The sequence below is a fragment of the Haemaphysalis longicornis genome, unplaced genomic scaffold (genome assembly GCF_048455015.1).
Source record: "Haemaphysalis longicornis isolate Haplotype H1 unplaced genomic scaffold, Haemaphysalis longicornis Haplotype H1 scaffold_6, whole genome shotgun sequence".
Taxonomy (NCBI): domain Eukaryota; kingdom Metazoa; phylum Arthropoda; class Arachnida; order Ixodida; family Ixodidae; genus Haemaphysalis; species Haemaphysalis longicornis.
The window spans coordinates 33,201,069-33,221,518 of NW_027526407.1; the positions used below are offsets into that span (position 1 = coordinate 33,201,069).

Sequence of the window (20,450 nt, forward strand, 5' to 3'; positions counted from 1 at the left end):
TTCATGTGCTCATGCTCCGGTTCATTGAGCTCGAAATGCAACAAGGAGAAAGGTTAGCTTTACCTTGTGTATCGTTAGTTCCAAGCCTCAAAAAATGCATTTTTGTATCAAGTATTTTTGCACGAGCCAGATAGTCGATTTGTTACAGCCAATTTTTACTTCTTCTGTTACAAAGAATATCAGTTATAACAAACTAATTTGCTGTCCGGATACAACTTCATTAAAACGAGGTTCGACTGTACAGCTATCACTGCAAGATAACTGAAACATGTGGGACCTTCGCTGCATCCTGCGTGGCGCTTGTTCGGCTGACTCGATGTAGCAGGCATGTTCTGACAACCGCTTCAGGATGACACAGCTAAACTGGTCACAACTACGCCACAACCCGCCAAAATCTTTATACCCAGCAGCTGGCGCGCGTGGAAGCTCCAGCGACGTACCTTGTTGATGACGTGCCGCCCGCCAAAGCGGCTGACGAACTCCTCGGGGGTGGCCACAATGAAGTCCTTCTGGCCCTTCCCATAGTCTCGGTCCTCATTGGACAAGTGAGCGCCCGACATAGACTGTCTGCAGTGGGCGAGGAGGGAAGAGCGTCGGGAAAAGGAACCACAGGAAGCGGGAGAAAGAATTTCCACGGTATCCGGTCGACAAGACACATACTGTATTTTCCGGTCTATAAGTCGCACTTTTGTATAAGTCACCCCCCCCCTCAAAACGACAGTTTTTCAAAAAAAAAAAAAAAAAAAGAAAACTATATAAGTCGCATTGGTGTATAAGACGCACCGGTGTACAAAAGGCACTTGCTCATCAGGTAAACTCATAGAGGATCAGTTCATTAGAAAGTGCGGCGAAAGTCGCCTCTGAACGCATCCCCCAGTAAGCAGTGCTAGACACATGCATCTACCATTCAAAGTCTAGACAGAACTAACTTCTCAAAAATTGTTTATTGATACACACAGATGGCATGTACTTACAGACGGCGTCTAGGCAAAACCATCGAAGCCTTCTTCCTCTGACTTGCTAACAAATAATTCATCCATTTATACAACAGAGCTGTGTCTCTTAACGTGCGCTGACATCACGCAGCACACAGGCACCTTTTCGAGCGCGGACCACGCACGGCCGCCACATACAAGATTTATTCCATACATAAGTCGCACCGGTGGATAAGACGCACCAACGAAAATTTCGAGAAAAAACCGCGACTTATACACCGGAAAATACGGTTGGCGTTTTGGGCGAGTCTCTTCAATTTGGGTCTGCGCAGACTTCAAAACAGCTGAGCACAACAGAACTGATATATCTTCTTGTTTTTCCCATTTTTCTTCATTTTCTCATTTTTTTTTTACAAAGCTTTCTTAGACCCCTAAAAATCGGCCAATTTCCTGCGGTAACAAAAGGCTTATCGCATTTACTGAACTGCCTGAACCTCCCCTTAAAAATTTCATGGAAAAGTAAAGATCCCGAAAAGCTCTCTCAGTGACGCGCAGATTTGTCGGACAAGCTACAGCTGGGAATATTTTATACTTAGAATTATTGATATACCGCTCTACTTCGCGATCCCGTTGGAGTCCGATATATACGGGTTCGACTGTACAACTTCACTGTCCTTAACTGCGAGCTTTTGCATGTCCTTCCCAGAATGGATGCAGCTTGCCTAAGCAAATTGAAGAGACTCAAGCAAGACTGCCTTTTGATAGAGCTTGACAGGTAAACAAAAAGAACGAAAAGAAAATGGCACTGGTAAGCACACGATAGAACACGCACAGAACGACGCCACAACATCTGCTTGCCACTTAAAGATGCTAGAGGATGAACAGCACTGAAGACAGGTGCTAAGACATTGTGCTTGCATCTTTTCCGTTGTGCTGTGCTGTCTTAAGGAGGCACACTGGTCTTAGAAACTTTTTTTTTTTGCTTTCCAACCAATCTTCATGAAACTTTATAGGCTTGTTTTGTTTTTCTAGCTGATTTCAAATATCCAATTAGTTTAATGTAAGGCATTTTGTTTCTGCGGTAATTAAAAATCTTTCTTTACTATTCTTGAGAACGATGAACAAAAATTAATCAACAAAAAATTACCAGCAAGCCATGAATAGACACCAGAAGTTGTGGAGAATGAAATGTAGGGAGCAGGTTTTTTGTTTTGCAATCACATACAAGTTTACAACAATTCGAACTTCTAGGTTCGAAGTACTCTTGCTAACCAAATAAAAATAATGCTAATTAAACAACTACTGAAACACAAAATGCAGAATCTGCTTCCCATGTTGCACGGTGTAAACATTCAGCTTTGTGCTGCAAAAAAAAAAAAAATCTTCTAGCTGCTCTATATGCTGGGATGTACCTCTCGAGATTTTCCTATTGCAGCAATACTGCTCGTGGCAAAAAAGGAGGAAATTATGGAAAAGTTATTTTTTATCGAAATCAGGCCTGTATGGTTTTTAAAGTACCTGGTACTGTTCAAGTACCAACTTTCCAGAAGAAAAACTGTGCGAACTCAGAAAAAAAGTGATACCTAAAAAATTCATTTTCTGGCAATTTTTTGGTCGCAAAGACCCATGTGCCCCCTTAATCTCAGCTTCCTACTCTGAAACTGCCATCATTGGTCACCTGTGACTAATTAGCCAAGATTTGCAGCATTAGCAAAACAATTAAAAATTGCATGCTACAAATGAACAATTAGCCATTTTTAGTGAAACAATTAACAAAACAGTGTTGGTCACAAAACTGTAACATTTGTATTTTCCAATACTATGAACCCTGGTGAATGCAAAATGAAGCGGTTTTTTGATGCATCGCTTGAAACTAATTTTACAGCTCATTAGACTTTGATGTTTGAAAGGGACACTCAAAATGGTTCCTTGCCACTGGTGCCACCAAAGTTTAATGAGTTGTCAAATTAGTTCCAAATGATGCACCAAAAAACTGCTTCGATTATTGCATTCACCAGGGCTCATAGTGTAGGAAAATACAAAGGTTACAGTTTCATGACCAACACTGTTTTGTCTATTGTTTGACCAAAAATGTCTAATTATCTCTAATTATCTTGGGAACTAATTGACCAACTGAAAAAAAACTGACATTTGAAATCGGTGGGAAAAAAGCAGCAAGACTGACAAGTTTCACAAAGTTTACTTGAATATTAAAAGAAGTTGTATTAAGACCAGTGTCCCCCCTTAAGAAACGAAAAAGCCATAAAAAACAGCTGTAAACTCTGAAGCAACTGCGATTAAAGTCCCGCAGCCTAGCACAGTCCATCGAGAACAAGGCGTTAGGCACATTCACAAAACACGCCGCAACGTTCCACAAAGCAGTGCACCTACGGACGCAAACACGGAACACTGCACCGCAACAGAAGCACGACTCCATTCAGAGCCGCTTTCACTTTTTGTTCCACAACTTCTGATAAGGAAAGCAAACGATCACACACACAGGAAAGGCTAGGAGGCTCGCGGAACGCACTGACGTCGGACACAAGGCGTTACTGACACTACACTGATGCTACACTGACGTTACACTGATGCTACACTGATGTTACACTGACATTACACCGCGTTAAGACACGCAATACTCACGCGCGCAATCGAGCCTTCGCAGCAAAACTAGAAGCAGAAAACAGAACAAGAGACAGAGTTATTACCACCGCTTCCGGTACCGCTGTCCCGCGCTTTTGCTCCCCCGAAAGAGTGCATCGTCTCCGATCGCTTGCGCACGGGAAAAGCCTCGCCGAAGAACGCGTGAAACGATTAAAAGCAGGTGCCGGATAGGTCCCAGCAATTGCACTTGCGGAAGGCGTTATTGCTTTCTGGATGAACAACTACAGTCGACTCGCGATAACTCAAACTCGCAGGGACCCCAGGATTTTGTATGAATTATCCGAAGTTTGCATTATCAGAAGTTCTTACATGTATATGACTCTGGGCTGGGTGACGGCACACAGTATGATTAGGCGTTGATTTTAACCCCATTTTTAAAATTTCCAAGCATTTTCAAACCATAACTGCACAACATAAACAGCAAGCAGCGGCGTAAGGTCCACAAGCCGAATGCCGTGCACGCCACTTTCATAACCGCCGTGTCATTTTTTTTCCTTTTTTGCTGACATGCGACACACGAATGTGTCTTTTTCTTTTTGTTTGTTTCCTTTTGTTTTTGCGACAGTGGCCCGCAAGGTTTTGGCCGCTTCGACAAGTACAGGCAGCCAAACATGCTTAGACATTTTTTTATGCCTGCTCGTTGTTTTGGTTTCTAATTGGCATCATGAAAACAGAAAATAAGGCTAGAAAGCTGAGAAACGTCACTGTCTACCTTACTTCTGCTTTGTTTCAAACATTTGTTTACTAGCAATGCCCTTTTCCTTCAAGGCTTGAGGCGCTTATTTTTCATTTTTGGACTGTTATGCTTATATAAGCACGCAAATTTTGAAATAGTTGCGGGAAAGCAGTAGATATTTTCCAATATGGGTACGCAAAAAGTACGAGTTAACCGAATCACAGAGTTTGAATTAAGCGGCTTTTGAATAGGTTGAAAGGATAGCGGGCCAACCAAAAGTTTGAATTAACCAAAAGTACGAATTATCAAAGTTTGAATTATCGTGAGGCTACTGTACACGCGTAGAGGTAGAATAATTCGCTGGCCTCATCTTTCAATTAGAAAACGCAGTGGTTCAAATGCAAGGGCGAAAGAAATTTGCACTGAAGAACACGCCTGAAGTTTTGTTTTGTTTTCGTGCAAGAAAAGTGCAAACGAAATTACGAAATCACCGAACAAAGTTTATCTTGTCTCGCGAGTGCTTTTATCCTCTTCTTGTAGATGGCAAGAGCTACAGCTGTCTGCATTACAAAATGATTTGGACGCTAACTGTTTCACGAAAACTCAGTCTCGAATAAAGATACTAGACTCGGTTGAAAATTGCATCATGTGAACTCGCGGGGCACTTCGGAGCTGCCGAAACAGTGTGTTCTGTAGTTACCAACAGAACTCCATACCACAAAAGCTATACAGTTAAACCTGGATATAATGAAGTTGACAAAAATTGGGAATCTTTCGTTACACGCAAGTTTCGAGTTCAGGCTCCTGTGAATGAAGCAGAAACGAAACCAAAATTCTAGACGTCAGTGACGGTGAATTCACCCTTCAAGGATTTATTTCACAGCGAAAAACTGTGTGATTTTTGCCTGCTGCTTTCCCACGAGCGTATTCATTATACGGCATTCCGAAGAAGCAAGGTCACTTTCTCCTACAAACATAACTTATGTATCACTTTTGCGTTGTGACACTTTTCGGTGCCTTGACGCGTTTCAAGGAGCAAACCTATGATGAAATGGCGCTTTTTTACAAACTCTATGCTCTTTGCCGCACTCAAAATTGCTGAGAGGGTGCTAGCTGGGGTACTGTACCGGGCGGAAACGGCATTTGAAATTGCGAGCTTATCTTGAAAATACACAAATTCTCGTTTTCAGGCAGCAGAACTCATCACTGATGAACTGAAACCACAGAGAGCCGTGGATTTGCGTGACTGCACGACGAAAAACAGGTCTAGCACCTAACCAGCACCGCACTCACACGTGAAAAGATATGGCAGTTTGAGTTGCGGGCGAAATTCGCTAAATTAGTACATTTCTCCAGCTGATTTTACAGAACAAGTGCAAGAAACAATGACTCATCAGCGCCGCGAATTCGTTACATCGAGGTCGCAAACACATGGGCTCCAATGGATCTGCAATGGGGAACTGAAAAACTTTGTTAAATCCAGGATTCGTTAATAGAGGTTTGTTACATCCAGGTTTAGCTGTATACCAAAAAACCGATGATAGTTGTAAGATGAAAGCAACCAAGTACCTCTCAAATATTTCTCTCATCTTAGGTATGGTAGGATTAGTAAGCACACTGGCTCACTGCGGTGCAATGAATGCCCAGAAGAGCGGACTTTATTAAAAGTTCAGTGACGAGGATGGTGCCCACCTGAAAAGTTTTGCTCGAGACCGATTTCGCCTCAGCTCATCGCCCATGAACCGCCCGGTCGGACTTCCGGGATCGTCGGTCTCTTCGTCCGAGCAGTCTATCGTGAACAGTGCACGGGGACCGTTGCTGCAAGGAGAGAAGGGTCACGTGATTACACGGCGGTAACTTTGAAATGTAGTACCCAACGTGAAATCATTGTGGCACGAGCTTACCAAACCAACCGCACTGGTTGCTCGCAACACGAAACACTTTTGAATCCGATTTCACTTGCTTATAGCCCTAAAACTTCACTTGCTACAATAAAAAAAAAATACAGCTAGTAGGAGAGATGCTCACCGCTTGTACACATTCCGAAAGATCTGTTAGAGCAAGTTGCGTACGTTTTTCACCGCTCGTGCTTTTTTTTTCCGCTCTAAAGTGTGCCGCTGTTTACTAGTCTTGATAAGGAAGATCTGAACTGAATTGGAGGCAGAAAACCTAACCACATTAATAAGAATTTTTAAATGAACATTAGCCAAGTAACCAACAATGTGAAAATTTTCACACGTAGTTCTGCGTTTGGTTTACTTCGACAGCGAATTACAAAATTTTCGCTACCAATGGACGTAGAAATGCTAGCACATTCAAAATGTAGAGAGAGAGCCCATTATTACCCACAGGTATCTTTACAGACAGTCGAAACGTAATCACAAAAAATAAGAAATGGAGTACTATATTTTCATATATACAAAGCATTTAGAAATCATGCACGTTAGAGAAAGAGCGCATGAAGGCATTTCTCTTCCAAGCCCACTATTTTTGTCGCAGCTGAGGTAAAGAGACTTCACACGGCAACAAGATTCACCAGTGGCGTGCTAAGTAATACTAAAACTACAGCTCTCTGCTCCCATCAGAAATTATACAGGCAAGAGTGCCTGGTAGGCCTAAGGAATTCCACGGAAAACAAGAAAATGAAAGCAGCAGCGAATTCCAAAGCTCACCTATGCTTGCAATCCATTACCTCACAGCCCTTTTTCTCGATTTTCCAACAATGAACAGCAAAGCATGTTGAACATTGAAGCTCAAAACCTCCTACACGAATGCAGCTGCTCCGATGGCTTCCCGTCAGAATCTAGCAGTTTTTAATTAAGGCCGCCGCCCACTCGCCGATCGTTCCTCATTCAACTATGACAGCAGGACCTGTCGGCCCCACTGGGCGGATTTTGTTTCACAGGAATAAACTGTAAGAACCAGAAATGAGTTCATTTGATGGAACTTTCAAAGTATTAACCCTCATTCAAAGATCACTCATTGCGCTATTTTTAAAAGCCCAACCAAGAACAGCAAATGTCACCACAATACGTCACGATGTGTGCACTGAGCTGAAGCAGCCACAGCCCAGAGTTATTGAAGCTACATTTTGTGTGCTTAAGTTCTAACCTACAGCGTAACCCCCCCTCCCCTCCATATAATGCAGAATTCATTCAAAATAAAAAAACGAACAAAAAAAACTCTTGTGGGTGAAGCATGGTCATTGAAACACACAAAAAAAATATCGCTCATATATATAAAAAAAGGAGCTAGCAAAGCTGAAAACGAAAACACTGAGATCAGTCGGATGTCTTTTGCTTAGTAAATGTTCTCGAAATGCTCTATAGCTTGTGATTCCCAGGCAACAGTGCCAAACGCTGTACGCAAACATTTAGCCTGCTTCCATGTAACAACACAATTAGAGACAAAACCATAAGTTGGTATTCCAGTTAGACATGAAACATAAATACAAAAACAAGTACTGTAACACAAATACTGTTGCTGTTAATATGAAAGCAATGCATAAAAGTTTCAAATTGTCATGCAAATTTCTTGAGATGACACTTTTTATATCCAACACCACAGTGTTGCTGCAACATGTAACAACGGCTAAAAAACCAAGCAGTGTAGAGGAAAGGGCAAGAACGTGCATTGTGGCACGCCAAGTCTTTTTAAGGTACACAAGCCATTTCAGAAAGCCAAGAAACCGATAAAATAGAAGCCCAACTCTTTACCCATTCACTTTTGGTTCTTCGTTTTCCATGGTCGAAGTCTCGTGTGCACGCCCTTCACCGAAACAGAGAGAAAGCTTCCCTCAAATCGGCCATGCAAGCCAAATTTGGCGCGAAATCCTCAGTGACCCCACAAAGACTTGCCGCACGGAATCTCCACCTCGGCACAAACACTAACAAAACCCCAGCTCTCTTCTTTCACTTCGAACCGTAGACGGAAACTCCGCGCATTCACCGGCACTCCACAAAACACCACCGGCATCCGACGACGACCCCGACGACGAGTCGAGCACGGATCCACGACGACGACAAGGCGCACTCGCACATGCCACAATCCGCACTCGCACTTTTTTCCACTGCGACGGCTATCTTAAACGCTCGGGCCGGGAGTAGCGAGATTCAAGGGTGGCGACTTCCCAGATAGCGACTCCTCGGGCGATCGCGTGGCACGCTCGTACGATGCGGCAACCCACTGATTGCGGCGGGTCTGGGGTGAAGAAGGGAGCACTGTCGCGGAGCACCGCGCGACTCTAACAACACATCGAGAGAAGAGTTACACACACTTGAAGTCGGGCGCTGCCCTTCCCCCTCAACTGGGAAATGGAGCGAATAGAGAAAGGGGGTTTAGAGTGCAAGCGCTGTTATCTTATCGGGGGTCGGCACTGTCCCCTCCGGTTTCTTTCCGAGGATGAAGCCCTGATAAGGACAAAAGGTCCGAGTCTGATGTAACACGAGCAGAAGATAAGCTGGAATTAGAAGCGATTAGGGGGACACGTGTTGCGGTGCGGATGTTGAGAACACTGCAAATGTGGACAGAGAAGTGCGGTGTTAGGACTCGAGTGTTTTGACTAACAAGAGAGCCACGATTGTATGACGGTGGTGTACAACCAGATTGCTGCTGCCTTCAACAAGCCCTACTTATACTTCTCAGCCCGCTGCTTTGAATACATGCAGACAAATTCCGTCTAACTTGATCGCAGTGCTTTGGCCGAATGAGAATGTCAACACCTCAATGTGGAACAATTACTGTAGTTCAAGCGCTAGGAATTACTGAAGTTAGTGGCAGTGCTGCATGCAAGGAATAACTAGTTCTAATCATGAAAACCCATCCCCAGACGGGTATCGGAAATGAGCCCCGCTGAGTGAAACATAAGGGTTTGCCAGCCAGGCCGTTAAGATTTCAAAAATTTGCACTACAAACATGGCTATTCTAACAAGCAGCAAAGTCCGAGCTTTACATAAACAACTTGACCACAATATCGCAATACTAAAGTGCAAGGCATGGTATTGTTTTAGAATACAGCCCGTGTTGCCGCAAACCGGAGGTTTGCTTTGGAGAAGCATTGAAGCAGTTCACTGCTATAGCCCAAACCTGCCAAACAAAAAGCTGGAGGTGAAAACTTGTTGGCGAGGGGAAGTTCTACACACTAGGAAAAAGCACTAGCACCGTACAAGAAATGAACAGAACATAACACTTTCCCATGCTCCTTCCAGAGTGCGCCGTCTTTTGACTGGGTCTTCTATTTGTCTAGTTAAACTTGACTCCTTTTCCTCGAAATGCCTGATACCAACCAACACTTTGCACTCCTGTGACAAACATATTCTTACAAGAAATTTAATTGATGCAAGAGATACACTACAAAAGGCTGAGAGTGAGGGCAACATCGAAGGCTGCCCCAAAGGCTCCCACTTGTCCCTCCTACTGTTCAAACTTCGAGGCACACCGTCCCGGTGACCCAGAAGGATCTTCAGGCAGTCAGTGGCTGCTGCAAGGGCTAATACTGCTCCCTTATTGCTTAAACTTCAAGGCACACCTTTTCGATGATCCAGATGATCTTCAGGCATTCAGTGGCTACCCCAAAGGGTACCACTGTCACACGTTCAAACATCAGGGCACACCTTCTCACTGGCCCAGAACGATCTCTGGGCATCCACAATACAGAACGAGCGCTCATAAGTGGCTGCCCCAAAGGCACACACTTGTCCCCCCTGCTGTTCAAACTTCAAGGCACCTTTTCCCGTTGATCCAGAAGGATCTCCAGGCAATCACAGTATGAAATGAGTGCTCACCCGAGACCGTTGGAGTTTGGCGCACCGTTGGGGAGGCCACTAGACGGTGTCTCGTCGTCCCAGCAGGGCTCAACGACGATGCGCACGGGCGAGGTGTTGACACCGTTGTGGGCTGCTAGGGACTCCAGCCGCTGCAGGTCAGTGCGCCCCTGGGACTCCGAAGCGCCATTCATCTCGGATGGGGCCTCTGGGGGACCTGCCATCATGCACAGGAACAGAGAGGGAAGACAATCAGGGTTTGACTCCTTTCCGCAGAAGAAGTGGCATGATTACAGAATGTAGAATATGACGACAGATAACAGGAGTGGTCATAAAAACCCGCATCTGTCAATTTGCTATTTGCCAGCACAAAAAGCAGAGATCTCTCTTGTGGAAACAAATCATAGTTCCGTTCCCCAATGGCGACAACTGGTGGGTGATTCTAAGGTCTACTTATCTACCATACACTTTCAATCTACGAAAGTGCAGAGAAATGATACGGTGTATCTTATAGTCAACTAACCCAGACATTCCAGTATCCACTGAAGGAACACAAGTTTCATGGTGTGAGGGCCCCCCTCTGTGACTGCACAGCATGAAGGACTGAAGGTCTAAGTCTTGTTGCAGCCTTCCTTCTGTCTATTGGGCTGTAGAGTCCCGTAGACAATGTATCACCGACTCACCCAAGATTCCACCCTCCCATCAAGGTACCTGATCAGGCTTCAACGCCAGGGGGCAAGGATTAAAATTAATGTGATATCAGTTTCTTCTCACGTGTTACTTTCACTATGAATTAAGGAATAGCACCAAACTACTGTGCATCATTTTGTAAAACCGGAGTGGTTTTGTAGCCTTAGGGGTCACTCCCAGCAAAGGTTGCAATAAAATGCAATGTTTATTTGTGCTGAACAACTCTGGTGCTTTGCACTTTCGATTAGCAAGGAGTGGCTAAACAACGTGAATTATAATCCACCTCTCTCTTATGCAGGGCAGAGACTCGAGAGCACCTCTCAAATTTGTTCACAGGTAGACCAAAAAGTGTGCCAAGACTGCACGTGCAAAATTGAAGCTTTGCGTAAAGTACCCGTATTATTAAACCGGAGCCTTCTATGCCTCACTGATGGCAATGTTTGTTGCGCCAACACACTATGGGAAAGCCAACTTTAAAACTTGGGTTTCGCAAGATGATGATGATGATAAGCCAAGGCACATAAAGCGCCTCAAAGAAAAAAGGGCCCATCTCCCCGCGAGGGGGACTCGAGTAAATGCGTCGCATAGGGGGTGGGTGTATTGCGTTAACGTTTAGTGTTTGGGGAGTTGGTGGTAGTGAATGCGTTGTATCAGCAGCTTTTTGACGTAGTTTGAATGAGTCAATGAGTCAAGGATATAAGGCGCATTCGTAGCCTTCCATTCTGTGTCGGCTTTGTGGCGCAGTGGGTAGAGCACCATGTACCTTGCGTTCCGCCCGCAGGGTCGTGGGATCGAAACCAGGCGCCGGTAAGTATTATTTTTTTATATAGTGTAGGGGGAGGGGTGCGGACCTGTTGTTGAGAGCGAGGAGGGTAGCGTGATGCGGGAGAGGAGGAGTGGGGGAGAGGGCGCACCTGGAACGACTGTTGCGGACGCCGAGGCACGCCGACAACGCCGGCTGACATCGTGAGTTAAAGAAATGCTCTGCATTTAAAATGCTTCCTGCTGTAGAACCGAACCCGGGTCCCTCACGTCATGAAGCCGACTTCAATCTGATTGCACCTAGTCTGACACAGTCAAAGCAGTTTGGATTCTGGACGATGACTCTGGTTGTATGGGAGAAAGCTCTGCATTTTAACCACGTTTCTTTTAAAGGGACCCTGCAACACTTTCGATAGGCGCTTTCACTCTTTCATTCGCGTCTGGAACCACTGCGAAAGCTAAGGTTATCGCCAGCACGGAGCAGCACTGCGTGATTTGCTCGTCGCACTAGATACGCCTTCCATTTCTGCTTTGTTTTTGTGGCTTTTTTTTTTAATGAAGCTAGCGAAAATCGTTCATAGCTGCAACTGAAGGAAAGCCGGTCAACAGCCGCTACATGGCCTCAGTGACGTAATTCGAGCCGTCAAAGAATGTCAACACCAGGAAAGAGAGAAGAATCTTTTGAGCGAGTTTACAAGTTATCTGATGGGCATAGAGCAGTAATTCTTGGCAGAGGTACTTTGCAACCCCCTAATCTAAGTACTGCGTGTGTTGGGTGACTACGTTGTACAAGCATTTAGGATTTCAAAAGAAATTGAAAAAGTGTCGCAGGGTTAAGGGGCTTTGTGTTTAATAAGGGCCTTTGACTTTCCTTCAGAAGAACGGAAAGTTGGGCTAGTTGGTATGTGTTCATCGTGGTGGAATACAGAAGTGCTCAAAAAAAACAAGGACTTTCCTTCCCTAGAGGCAAAGGAAATGAAAAAAATAATCAGTACAACTGGAAGATGCAGAAACTAGACAGGATGCAACCAATGCTCTGGATAGGACGTGGTGCTAGCTCCCACCCACCTTTTCAGCTTCCACTAAAATCTGAATACACGACTCATGTCAGCAGTTCTACCACATTACGGGAAATTGAAAATGCTACTCCATCACATACGATCTCTGTCAATAGAAGCATCTGAGGATGCCCCACTGTAAACTTATCTCTGTGTTATAAGCGGGAAGTTAGTAGTTTTATATGCCGTAGTACGTGGCGTTCTGGGCGACAAGTGGTCGCTTGAAGATTTGCGTGCTCAAATGACTGCAAGCGAAACCTCGCACGGCTGGTGACATTCCAAGCTTCTCAGATGCTGCACCACGGCATGTGCTCCAGAAAGGAGTCCACTGTCCTCGAGAGTGTTTCATGATGAGAACAGTGGAAAAGAAAACACGCACAGCATAGCTTGAGTGTGAACCCGACAATATGGCACAAGTACGCCCACTCCTTTCTCGATGCTTCCCACCCTTTTATAAAGCGAAGCTTTCTTGGTTTCAACCCGCCGTGGTGGCTCAGTGGCTTAGGCATTGCGCTGCTGAGCACAAGTACACGGGATCGATACCTGGCTATGGCGGCCGCTTTTCTGATGGAGGCGAAAAGCAACAACGCCTTGTGTACGGGATTTCAGCGCTCGTTAAGGATCCCCAGATGGTCAAAATTATTCCGGAGACCTCCACTACGGCGCGCCTCATCGCCTGCATTGCGTCGGCACGTTGAACCCTACATCAATGAATCAATTTCTTGGTTTCACTGATGGCAGTGTTGTTACCTAAAATGCACTGCAGGAAAGTCAACTTTACATATTGTGACTGCACATGATGATGATGGTGAAACAAGAAGAAACGCTAACCCTTGGTTGGAATCAAACCTGGGTCCCTCGTGTTATGAAGCCAACATCTATCTGACTGCTCCATTCTGACATGGTCAAAGCAGCTTGGATTTTTGAACATTTCCCTTTAAACACCAAAGATGGATGGGGCGGTGAAAGTGGTCAGCAAATGTATCTACTTAGGCCAAGTAGTGACGTTGGAACCCAATCATGAGGCAGAGGTAATTAGAAGGATAAGAATGGGGTGGAGTGCATACAGCAGACATTCTCAGATAATGAATGGCAGCCTACCCTTGTCCCTGAAGAAGACAGAGTATGGCAGCTGCATCTTATAGGTACTCACCTACAAGGCAGAAACTTGGGGGCTCACTAAGAGGGTTCAACTTCAATTGAGGAGGACTCAGCGGGCAATGGAGTGGAAAATGATAGGTGTAACATTAAGGGACAAGAAGAGAGCGGTGTGTGTCAGGGAACAAACGCGTGTTGAGGACATATTTGTAGAAATTAGGAAGAAGAAATGGACAGGGGCAGGGCATGTAGTGCAAAGGCAAGATAACGGTTGGTCATTAAGGGTAACAGAGTGGATTCCTAGAGAAGGCAAGCGTGGCAGAGGGCAGCAGAAGGTTACATTGGCAGATGAGATCAAGAAGTTTGGAGGGATAAATTGGTTGCAGTTAGCACAGGACCGGGGTAAATGGAGATCCATAAGAGAGGCCTTTAGCCTGCAGTGGGCGTAGATAGGCTGGTGATGATGATGATGATGGGGCGGGAGGAGGAGAGGGGGGTTTAGCTTTCTTGTGAGGATTTGTTTGCTGTCGTCTGAGTTTGGACTGACTCGCAGCCAGTTTCCACTTTGATCATTGATGCCTCACTTTGACTGCAGCGGCTTTGACTTTGGCACTTCCCCATTAGCTCTTCGCATGCATCGTGGCCGCTAGACGGAGGGGATTTGACTTTTCATTTGAAAGCTCCATTTTGCTCCCCTAAGCCAAACAAGGAAGCAAAGCGATCAAAAGCTTGGCCTCACTCACAGCTTGCAGTTACACCGTTACAGTTACACACCAAGGAGGTTGGATTCTCTCCTAGATAAGCTGCATAACAGTATTGGCTACGGAGTCACCTGCAAGCAGCAAAAAATCCAAGCTCAAAGAAACAAGCACTAAAATGAGAAAAACCACCCACATGCCTGCCTGCTGTGCAGTTATCATAGACCGTTCACTTTTGATCGAAAACCAAGGCTCGCTATTTTAAGACGCTTGTTTCGCAGCTATTGAATGCGTTTTAAAAAAAGCAGCAGCCATCTTTGAAGATCTCTTTAAAATTACAGAAATGCTTTTTACAAAAAGTTTTCCTCCGAGCTGTAAATTTTGGCGTTAAAAATGCGTTTGCACGGCAGGTTTAAAAAAGATGCCAGTTGGGTGCTGTGCTGGGTTTCCTTTGTCGTGTCTCCATTGTTCTAATTGTATGCAGATTCACCATGATGTTTCGACGAAGCGAGCAGAACAAAATGTATCCAAAGCACTGCAGCAAAGAGTGCTTGACACTTGTGTAAGTGCTGTCTTTTCTTCTTGTTAGCGCTTAAGGGGAGGCCGAGTACAAGGTTTCCAGTGGAATGGTATAGACCCCTTTTGAGCAAACCAAACGCTGGCTAGGAACCGATGTTTGTGGAACTAGCAGAACTTGGAAAACACACCACTACCTTCAAACTGCTTCCATGTGAGATGACAGCCCCATATAGACCTGCCTGCACTAAATTAATCTCTTAAAGGGCAATATGTCAACGGGACTGCAACAACATGCAATCCAAAACAGTTAACACGTACGATATATGATGTAGATCGCTAGAACAACACAGGCCGTATCTCCCCAAGCACAATGAATGAATTAAGAGTTCCCATTCAACCAACAGAACTAAAAAAAAAACAGCCTGCCTGGTAGCGTTGACGTCAGCAGCATCACAGCGCCAGTACATCGCACAGATGAGAAACGTCAATATCGTTTGTGAAGCCTCGAACTGTGTTAAAGACCATACCCCGACAGGCAATGCGACAAGCACATACGCATGATCTCGGCCTGCGTAGTCAAAGCGTTCCCCATAGACGCCGAGGCACTGACAACACTGCCCGCAAGCTTTACTGACTCCGATGTCAATCGCTTCGACATCAACGCGAGCACCTGCTGGTCCTGTCATGTCCACCGCGTGATCGCTGCAACGTCGCTAAAGCTTGACAGGCGCGCACATGTGACCGTCGATCAGTAGAGAATCGCAATTCGCAGCCGGCGCAGACACTTACTTGACAACTTCTGAAGAAGTCGCGAAAGCATCTTTGGCGTTAGAGTGCAGGCAGATCCGCGTAACTTCTCGAATCGGTCAAGCGCGATTCACCGGCCGGCACATGCGCCCAAGTGCGCGTACGTCGTTTCGTTGACGACGTCCGTCAGCGGCGACGAATTTCGTTTCGCTCTTGCTTTTTTCCCCCCGCCGCTATTGAAACGCTCGGCAAATCGTCACTGCGAGAGGGGGCCATCCTTGGCCGTTCAAAAAGAAAACAAAAAACCAAGACTTCCCCCTCGGACAAGTTTGCGCGAGCGGAGACGAAACCAAGGAAAAAAAGACAAGAAAATCGCGGGGCAAGAGGCTGTGAGAAGAGATATTCGCCTATGACGTTAACGCGACGCTGGGGAAGCACAATTCAAGGACAAAACACGGAAAAACCGCACGAATAGCCGCCGGCCTCGAAGGGGAAGAAAAGATCCCACACGCCTTGGCGTTTTTCGCCGCCCTTTGTTGGCTTTACTTTCCTCGCAGAGGCCTGCCCGGGCCGCCACTTCTGTTCAATTCTTATCTTGCGCTTTATTTCTCTCGCCACCTTCTACCGCGCACGCAGGTCAAAAATGCAGCGAAGCGTCGCGAAAGAAGGAAAACACGAAAACGACACACTGCACCTCGCAACCTTCTCACAATTACCGCGACACAACGACAAACTGCTCGCCAGAACACACTCTTTAATCACACCGCCTGACCCGCAGAAGAGCGGTCTCAGCATGCGGCAAATACGTGGGCAGAAAACAGCGCGGCGTACAAGCGGGCAGACGACAGAAAAATGAGGAAACTGGCTGGTTAGGCCTAGCGCATCGCCGCCGCTCCGCGACACGGGAGCAGACGCAACTCGTAGCAGACGTAACATACCCGAGCAGGCGGCGGCCGCGAAGGCATGGTGGCGATCCGATGCTGCTGAAATCGCGTTGGGCGTCGGCTGATAACGCAGGGAGCCGATAGGAAGAAGCACGGACACGCAGGGATCGGCCGGAGGTCACTGATCGCACGCTTATCCGAGCACAGTGTTCATTCATTCAGCGCGACCAATCGTCTGCGCAGCGCACGTCGTCTGCTAAACCACGACCGGGAAGAGCTTGCAGACGACGGCTCTTAGCTCGCGGGCATGGCGCTGAATATGGAAATGAACCTACGAGAAGGGTCAGTCGAAGAGCCAACTACGTGTATTTACCCGTACTCGGCGAATGTGGCGGAACATTCCAAGACGCCGTGTCCAAGCTTCGAACGAATCCCTCGCGGCGAGCAACCGATATCGTCACGACGCATCGTACGATATGGCGTGAGTGCTGTAGGGGGGGTTGCTCGCATGGAAAAGGCCTTGCGCTATTACGGATCGTACGAGCACCGGGCGGCGGCCGCGCAACACGGAAAACGCAATGACGAACACTAACTGTGCGATGATCTCTGGAACGTCATAATGAGCTTCGCCGAGCTACGCCGAACGGAAAAAAGGACGGCTTGACGCGAGCCAAGAGACTTGAGCTAAACAAACCGAATCACGGAAAAGAAACGGACGCAAACGTTACTTACTCGACAGCGCCGCTCAACGTCGCGCTAGACACGTGTTTTGAGGCTTCTGGCCGCAGGCATTACTTGGGAAAACCGGAACAACGGAGCTGGTCTAAAGGCGGGTTTTTTGAATCTGCCTAAACGGGGCGGTCGGTGTATTTAGGTTTCCAGCTAGCGGGAAGGCTTCTCTAGCGATGTAGAGCAACAGTTCGTGTCACTTTCAGCTTCCTGGCAATCGTGCAGTCCAACGGAAGCGGTTCTAGACGCGAATAATGCCCCGCTATAAAACACAAAAGAAAAAGGAAATGATACACTGGCAAGCAGCTGCGAGCATTTCCAGCGGTTGAAGTAACGCTCGCAGATCCTGTTTCAAAAACAATCAGCTCATCCTCCAATGCAGTCGAACGCGTACTTCCTTTGAGAGAAAATGAAAAAGGGCAAATAAGGAAACACAGCGTTTCAATGTTAAACTACCGAGCTTTACGGGTAAGGAACACTTGTGCGACGTCATGACATAAAACGAGGAACGCGAAAGGCGAAAATATTTCCATATTTCCAGGGCCTGCTTTTCCGGTTTAACAGGAGGGTGTTCCGATGACTCCTACTTCCCTCCGTACCAACTCGTGCGTTATAATCGCGTACATCTGAGTGCGCTTGTTATTTCTTCTTGTGTGAGCAAGTTGTGCTTTTTTCGGCCTTGGCTTCGTCCACTGTTTATTTTTCCCTGGTCCCTTTATTTTTTTCTGCGTCAAAACAACCAGCTGGTTCCAGGTGCGTTCTCTCGTGCCCGCCAACACCGGTTCTTTTTTGTTGCTTATTCTGCAGGCAATAAGCACGAAATGGGGAGGAATGTCCCCGTTCGGCCATTGCCACTCTTAGCAATGTCGCGTGCAGAAAAACTGTGGCTATGTGAAAATGCAACCCCGCTATTCCAAGAAAATATTGACCAGCTTTATAATATAAAAAAAGGAAAGCTAGCACTCTACCATGCTACAGACAGCCAGGGGAGGTAGTCCGACTGCTGTTTGAATTAAGGTATATGCTTGTTTTTTCTTTTTTTCACAAGTTAAAATAAGGGGTGAATAACCCGACCCAGGGTGAGTACCGAACCCTTAACCTCCGCATTATCCCCGGAGATAATTGTGTTCCCGCATTGTTTCTAACTTTTCGAAAAGTGGTTAGCTACTGCCTTCAGAGATCTATATTCCTTTCTGTATTCATAAAAAAAAGCCCATAATATATATATATATATATATATATATATATATATATATATATATATATATATATATATAATATATATATATATATATATATATATATATATATATATATATATATATATATGTGTGTGTGTGTGTGTGTGTGTGTGTGTGTGTGTGTGTGTGTGTGTGTGTGAGCTGTTTGACAAGAAAAAAACCTAAGGCATAAATATATTCTAGGAAGAGCCAGCGGCTATGTGGCAGCTCACTAAAAAAAAGCGACGACGTAAGCATATCACTCCAGTATTTATGAATTCACCGTAGAGGGCAGGCGCACTACAGAGGGCATCAGCTCATAAATTTACATAGCTGACGCCGCAAGCTGTAATAGGGGAGGCCCAGAGAAAGAACATAGGGACAGGCTTGACGTCACCGCGCGCGGAATATGACGTCAGTTCTCCACGGTCAGCTCCGGACAATGGCGCGCACTTTTAAAATCCCCTCGCGTCCCGTGACGTCACAGATGATCGACTGCCAGCGGGGCCAGCGGCGGAGGGCGGAGTTGCCCGTCGAAAAACCGAGTGAAAAGTGGCGCTTAATTTCTTTCCGCTGCGCAGCCACCGAAGAGAGAGAGAGAGAGAGAGAGAGAGAGAGAGAGAGGGAAGAAGGGCTTCGTTGTGTGCGCGGGACTGAGTAGCGCGAGGACATTCGACGAGACGTAGGGGCAAGTGTAATCGCCGCTGAAACTGGTTTGTAAGACGTTCTCGTGTTTTTTTCCCCCTCTCGTCATGATGTGCCCGCGATAGCGATGTTATCTTTTTCTGAACCACAAGGTATATATATATATATATATATATATATATATATATATATATATATATATCTGACGTAAGCGTTCAGAGGTCAGAGGTCTCGGTGTCGGGTGGAACCGAACACCACGTCAACTGATAGGGTTGCCCCCCGTGATTCTACAGAAAGTTCCATCACAGCTCGATTCGTTTACGAAGAAGAAAGAAAAAAAAAACGCCCATTCGGACTGCGTGGTTGGCGGACAGACATTATATATAAATGTATTCAAGATTTCTTTCCGCTTCAAGTCGTTTGAATTGCTGAAGGGTGCTAATAATGGATGAATCGGGTTTTGTTCATAACGGCGTTTCATTTTACGGACTCTGTCTTTCCGGAAATAAATTAGTATTTTGAGGTCCTCGTGTACTTACGCAATCGAGTTAGCCCTGGCCAATGCCCCCTGGTGGGTACGTACAAAAAAATTTGAGGGCATCATCATCCCCACCAACACCATCACCATCATCATAATCATCACCATCATCGTCATCATCATTCACCATGCAAGTCCCCGGGACTGACCGCATACCGATTATTGGTACGTTTGTTTGTTTACTATAGAAATAGAAGTACTGGACTGGAAGGAAATGAAAAAGCGGACTCCCTCGCGAGGCAAATCATGGACCGCGGGGAGTCTGAGCTTTCATACGCCCTTCCTCCATACAGTGCGGCTACCGACCGACTCCGGTTATGCCGACTAACCAGAAAAACAATGCTGACACCTCATCTTCTACTAGACGCAGAGGAGGCCAGAAATCTTAGGAAAATTCAGACAAATACCTACCCACATAAGTCTAGATTAATTTTTTAGCGCTCATGTTTCCGGATAAGTATAACGAAGGATGCCAGAAATGCCATCAGAAGGCAGACCTCTTCCACACTATATGGAACTGCCCGACCATATGGCAACAGAACAACTGCAATACATCAATAGAGTCCTGGGAAGAGGCACTGTCCAGCTCGGACCTCTCCAGTCAGCGAAAACTGCTGGAAAGAGCCAAGCTAGGGGCTTTCGCCACTGGAGTCCTGGAAATAGGATTCCACCCTTGACTCCACCCCCTCCTCATCTACCTTTGTGAATAAAGTTTACCACCACCACCTACTATAATACTAATCCGGAGAAATCAGTGCTTTTTTTTAACAAAAGAACGGTCGTTACCTAGCTGCAAGGCATTTTATACAGATAATTGCAAGCTTT

General features: G+C 46.0%; 1 protein-coding gene across 10 annotated transcripts in view; it reads right to left on the minus strand.

Moving 5' to 3' along the window:
• The window catches only part of Acc (acetyl-CoA carboxylase), a 135,562-nt gene that overhangs the window by 63,012 nt on the left and 52,100 nt on the right, over positions 1 to 20,450 (minus strand). For 4 of the 10 annotated variants that reach the window (XM_077673971.1, XM_077673973.1, XM_077673976.1 and 1 more), the window contains exons 2-5: positions 10,059 to 10,254; positions 5,968 to 6,093; positions 3,579 to 3,605; positions 441 to 567 (exon numbers count right to left, since the gene is read on the minus strand). In XM_077673971.1, the coding sequence (XP_077530097.1) occupies positions 441 to 567; positions 3,579 to 3,605; positions 5,968 to 6,093; positions 10,059 to 10,254 (476 nt within the window). Of the gene's footprint in view, positions 1 to 440; positions 568 to 3,578; positions 3,606 to 5,967; positions 6,094 to 7,991; positions 8,470 to 10,058; positions 10,255 to 15,651; positions 16,444 to 16,547; positions 16,828 to 16,866; positions 17,183 to 17,225; positions 17,357 to 20,450 lie in introns of those variants that run through there. The other 6 variants (XM_077673980.1, XM_077673977.1, XM_077673978.1 and 3 more) reach the window with 6 other exon arrangements.